Source organism: Vicia villosa, linkage group LG2, assembly GCF_029867415.1.
Source record: "Vicia villosa cultivar HV-30 ecotype Madison, WI linkage group LG2, Vvil1.0, whole genome shotgun sequence".
Lineage (NCBI taxonomy): Eukaryota > Viridiplantae > Streptophyta > Magnoliopsida > Fabales > Fabaceae > Vicia > Vicia villosa.
In genome coordinates, this window is record NC_081181.1 from 166,331,429 (window position 1) to 166,337,612 (window position 6,184).

Consider the following 6,184-nt stretch of genomic DNA (forward strand, 5'->3'; position numbering starts at 1 on the left):
TGTAAATGATAATCATTTTATTAACAATAGAAATTGATTTATGTAGTTGTAAATAATAGTCATTTTACTAACAATCGAAATTGATTTGTCTTGTTGCAAATAATAGTCACTTTAGTAACAATAGAAATTGATTTTTCTAGTTGTATATGATAGTCACTTTATTAACGATAGAAATTGATTTGTCTAGTTGTAAAGTGAAAATTATTTAACTTGAAGGGACTTGGATCTGAAACCTCATATATAAAAATTTATGTATAGAATTTGTTAATATCAGTAGAAATCATGAAAATTACTTGTTTAAAAATTACTTTATAAGAAATAATTTTGGCTTTTTTGATATTATTCATTGATAACTGTTTAAAAATGAAATTAAAAATAAAAATTAATTTAGTATTTAAAAAATAAAAAATAAAAAAATCCAACGTGTCAGTCCAGTCACGGTTTAAAAGTATGAAAAGAACCGGTTTAGAAGTAGGAAAAAACTGATTTGAGAAAAATATGAGTAGAAGGACTAATATGATCCGGTTAAATTTTGTAAGGGATTAAGTTGAGTCTATTTTTTTGTGAGGGACTAATTTGACTCTTGTAATATTTGTGAGGGACCAAAATGGGTCTTCACTAATATAATTATTTGAATTTGGTCTGAATCTTTGATATTAAAAACAAAAATATATATATTTTAAATACTAAAAATGAAGAAAAATTATGAATTTATTAAAAATATCGAGAATGTTTTTCCTTCAACAAATATTTAACACTAGCTAACCCCCAAAATAACATGCATTCATTTCTTTGGTTTATTGCCACACTAGCTAGCCCCCAAATAATCATGCAAGGTTCTCTTTAGTATATTGCCACATTAGCTAGCCTCCCCAAATAATCATGCAAGATTCTCTTTAGTATATTGCCACATTAGCTAGCCTCCAATATTTCATGCATGTTTTGAAACATATATCGAGTTACTTTACAATTAGTGTCAGCTAGAGCGTAAGAATATCTCTATAAATTGCTTCATACAATACAAGAATGAAATAATGCAACATAATAAAAAGCTCCTATAACAAACAAACCGTACCCGGTTTTCTTTCCATTAACAATGGCTTCTGTTAAGTTTGCTTCTATGGGTGTCTTGATGCTTGCAATATTTTGTATGTATTTTAACCACTTTCTTACCAACATATATTAATACATTTCTATTTGTAACTTCAATATGCTTTTCCATTTTTAGGCATGGTCATGACAAAGAACGTAGGAGCTTGTCCACCTCTTTGTAGTCCACTTGAATGGACACCATGTGGCTCTTCAGATTGTCGATGTTTTCTTTTTGCTCCATTTACAGGTTACTGCACAAGTGCAGGTACGAAATCGGTTGAAGAACATCCTAATGTATGTCAGTTTCATGTTGATTGCACAGAGAAGAAAACCGGAACCTTTTGTGCTCGTTATCCTAATCCTAATATTAAACACGGATGGTGTTTTGCCTCTAAATCTGAAGCAGAAGATGTATTATTCAAGTTTTTCTCAAACTATAACGTCGCAAATGGCTTGGAAAATATTGCCATCGCTTGATATTGACCATGCATGCAAGACATGATGCACCTATCCATTTCCCAAAATAAACGATCTTTGTTTCCAATCTATGAGTTGAATTCCTTAGATATTCATCAAAATTTAAATAAATGTTGCATCATGTGTATGGTTCAAGTGTTGTAATGTATCTGGTTTCTTTTCAAGTAATTAATGTTATTGCTATTAGAAACAGAGTTATTACATAGTATAAAAATTGTCCCCAAAACCAACTTCCTTGTATGACATCTTGTTTTTCTTCTCATAACAACTTCCTTCTTCAGCATTGAGATTTGTACTCATGTGACAGTTTACTATGTAATAGACCTCCAGCTTCATGTATCATGGCTTAGTTTCAGTTTCAGTTTATAATATGTCTTCCATGTTGTATAAGAAACATTGTCTTCAACCTTATGCTCTTTAATGATACTACATATATTATTTTCCTTATTTGACCAGCAGTTAGAGAGGCATAGTGGCTTAATTGTTCATTTTCTTGTTCCCTAGCCATAGCCATGCTTGCTTCTTGTTTTTCTTAACAAAAGGAGCCTTCAATGCTTGTTCATAATCCCTTTTATACTTTTAGTCAGACACAATTCTTGTGTCTCTAAACAATTCTGAAGTTCTTCAATTTTCATGGTGTTAGTGTCTTTACACAATTGAATCTTGAGTCCGGTAAAGAGTGTTTTTGAAATCATTATTTCTTATATATTGTAGATAAAATAATTGGCTCACATGTTAGAATATTTGAGCAGTATAGCACATATGAAAATATTTTTGGATTCTTGTTCAGTATTGAAAGGCTTAGGGTGCATTTGTTTCAAGGATTCGTAAAGATTCCCAGGAATAAGATCGAATCAAAGATCCATATATTTGTACTCTTTTTGCACAATGTTAAATAAAAATGTGTTTTTTATCCAATTATTTCTTTTATCTTTATATATTTACTATTAAAAAAAACTTATAAGAGCATCACTATTTTGATTCGCCCAATACACTCTTTTGTGATCAGTATCCAAATCCAAATATTGAATATGGATGTTGTTTTTACTCTAAAACTGAAGCACAAGAGGTTTTTTCTAAGATTACTCTACAAGCAGGTGCGGACCTACATTGTGGCAGGATGTGGCTATAGCCACACCAGTTTTCAATTTTTTTATATTATATTATATATATTTAGTTAATTAAATTAAAGAAAGCTGCATACAAGTTTAATACTAATTTACTAAAACAAATTACTTTATTATTTTACTGAAACAACTTACTTTATTATTATTGAATACATATTTTTTGTGTTGTATTATTTATATTATTTTATTTAGAATACAAAAAACCTACGATCTAAAAGATTAGAACCCTTGACCTCCTTTTTAAAAGCTAACAAATATATTCAGTAATTTGATAATTTATTAAAATAAATATTATTTATATTTAAAAATTTATATAATATATTGGTTTGTGAGTTCTTGTCAACTCAATTTCAAATAGATTTAAACTATAAGTATAAATAAATTAAAAAAATTATAATAAAGACATCATAAATTACAACTCTTATGCACTACATGTTGTTAAAATAAGTTTAATTTTTTATTAAGTGTAAATAAAAATTTACAATAATTGACATAAATTCAAAAATATTTTATTAATTAAATTATAAACTGCGTAGACAACCATCATAATCTTAAAAAAAATCTTTAAAATAAAACTACTCTCATATATATATATATATATATATATATATATATATATATATATATATATATATATATATATATATATATATATATATATATATATATATATATATATATATATATATATATATATATATATTGAATTAAGTAAAATATAACTTATAATTAATGTGTTAATATATTTCAAATCTTTGAAAAAAAATTATATATGATTGTAATTTTTTTGTAATTATAATATTTGATGCTCCCTCTAATATTTTTGACAAGATCCACCACCAGTAAATATGCTTCATTAAACTATATTATTTTTTATTTTGAATATAATATAATTTATATTTTCTTTTATGTTTATATAATGTCTGGATTCGCCCCTACCTACGAGACTACTTGAAGAGTGTTTCCAGTACTGCTTAATATTGATATCCAGAACAAAACCATGTATGCAAGACATGGTGAACCTACTTTGTACTTTGTTTCCAACTTAAAGAGTTGGATTTCTTAGATATGCATTCAAAATTTAAATAAAGTTGCAAGTGTATGGTTGCAGTAATATGTGTGATTGATTTTCGAGTATGTTTGGTAAGACTATAAAAGAGCTTTTAGTTTTTAGCTCATATAAATAAAAAAGTTTTGTTTGATAACTATTTTTAGCTTTTTTTTTTAAAAGCTATTTGAAGTAGCTTTTGAGCTTGTAACTTTTAACTTATGACTTTTTCTTCCATTTATACCCTTATTATTTAACAAAAATTTATTTTTACCCTTCAATATATATTATGATCCAATGTTTAATTTTTTTTTAATCTTTAATGTTTTTAATAACATCCAAAGTATACGATAAATTTTGATATAGTGTTGATAATTCTCAAGTTAGTGAAATATAATCGAAAAATCAATGAGATTAGCCTAGACGAAGAAAATTAAAATTTTTGTTATATTTTTATGGTATAATATTAAATAATAAATTTATTTTTATCATTAATTTTGATTAATTTAACTGAATTTAAATTTCATGTATTTCATTAAATTTATTTATATAATTTATGTACAAATTTAAAATATTTTGATGTATCTTAAATTTTTCACATATATTAAAATTGCTTTGTAAGTTTGTATTAATATATTTATTTTTATCAAATATAAATTAATTTAATAATATAATATGATAAGATTAATAAATCACAAATTTCTTAATAAGAATGTTCTTTTGTGTCATTTTGTATTTATCAGCTAGTGTAATAGCTAATTTACCAGCACTCAAATTAACTTATCAGCTATCAGTCACCAGCTACCAGTCACCAGCTACCAGCTATCAGATAGTTTTATCAAACAGAGCTTTCAAATAATTAAGTTGTTGCATATTTGAAAAATATCACTTATAAACTTTTACTTTTGTTACTAAATATTGAGCACTAAATACTTTATAAATTCGGATAGACCATTAAACCAATATTAATAGAGATTCAGAGGTCGGACCAAAATTCCACGGAGACAATTTGTAAGTAATATATTGATAAATTTTTGTCATAGTCTAACAATTTGAATTACAAATATGGAAAAAATTTACAACAATATTATAATTGTAATACTATTCTATAAGAGTTTAATGACTTTAAACTATTCTCTCATGTCATATAAATTATTTAAAATTTTCAGTCTGATTTAACAAAATACATGATCGTCATTGATTGACAGTGTAAATTTGTTTTACACTGTTTGTGTATATTTCTTTTTCCATTTTATAGTGATATAAAAAGTTATAAAAAATAGAATATACATTAACAAAGTAAATTAATTTTACACTGTCAACTAATCACAATTATATAGTATTATATAGCATGTTAAAATATACTATAATTTCTAAGATAGTGGTAAGACATGGTTAAGGAATGCATTCTTATTAGATGATACTGTCTGTGCATAATGACTAGCATAATGACTACCCTAAAAAAATAAGCAAATAAGGGATGAGAATAATTCTTAGAGATGTTAGCGATGAAAGTAAACTGAAGAAACATTATAATTGAAGAAACATTATAATAATACTAAGATGATTTTTACAAAACAATAATAATAATAATAATAATAATAATAATAATAATAATAATAATAATAATAATAATAATAATAATAATAATAATAATAATAATAATAATAATAATAATAATAATAATAATAATACAACTCGAGATGCACTAAACTTTTCCTTCAATATGCACATGGTATCGGTTTTTGGATATAAGTGGTGTGTTACTGGTCGCCCCTGTCTCCGGTTCCTCTTTGAACCGTGTCCTTCTTTAGACATGAGACCGTCATGGTTCCTCTTTGAAACTAGCCTTATTGAACTTAAGTCCTACCTAACTCCAATATTCATGTATGCATGAGTATGGCAATATAAATCACAAAAACTCAAAACAACAACAAAATTATTCTCTAAGGCTATGTTTGGGAGTTAGGAGGGGAAGGGAGGGGAGGGTTTTGAAAAATAGGAAGAATTGGGTGAAAAGGATAAAAGGATTTTGGGTTGGAGGGTTTTGGAGGGTTTGAGTTTATTCATAACATCAAAAACCCCATAAAATGGGGGAACTCAAAAATTATATTGAAGAAGGGTTTTGGAGGGTTTTGAAGGGTTTACATAAATTTTCCAAATATGTTTTAGGTTGTTATAGTATTCTGAAAATTAAAAATTTAGTAATGATAACGAATCTTTTATCATTCAAAACAAAATCATTTTTTCAAAAAATGTCAAATATTTTCCTATATTTTTTTAAAATTTCGTTTTTGGAAGCCTTCCCCTCCCCTCCCCTCCAAACTCCCAAACATAGCCTAAAATTCATACACAAACTGATTCCTCTAAAAACCATAATTTACCAATATAAGACCACACTGTAATTCCTTAATTTGAATTACCCAACTCAAAATATTCA

General features: G+C 26.2%; 1 protein-coding gene across 1 annotated transcript; it reads left to right on the forward strand.

The window, feature by feature from the left end:
* The first annotated feature begins 991 nt into the window (after positions 1-991).
* Positions 992-1,759, forward strand: LOC131647340 (albumin-1 D-like). The gene is made up of 2 exons (XM_058917242.1): positions 992-1,148; positions 1,229-1,759. The coding sequence occupies exons 1-2, from the start codon at positions 1,097-1,099 to the stop codon at positions 1,567-1,569; spliced, it is 393 nt and encodes a 130-aa protein (XP_058773225.1). The 5' UTR covers positions 992-1,096; the 3' UTR covers positions 1,570-1,759.
* Positions 1,760-6,184: the final 4,425 nt, after the last annotated feature.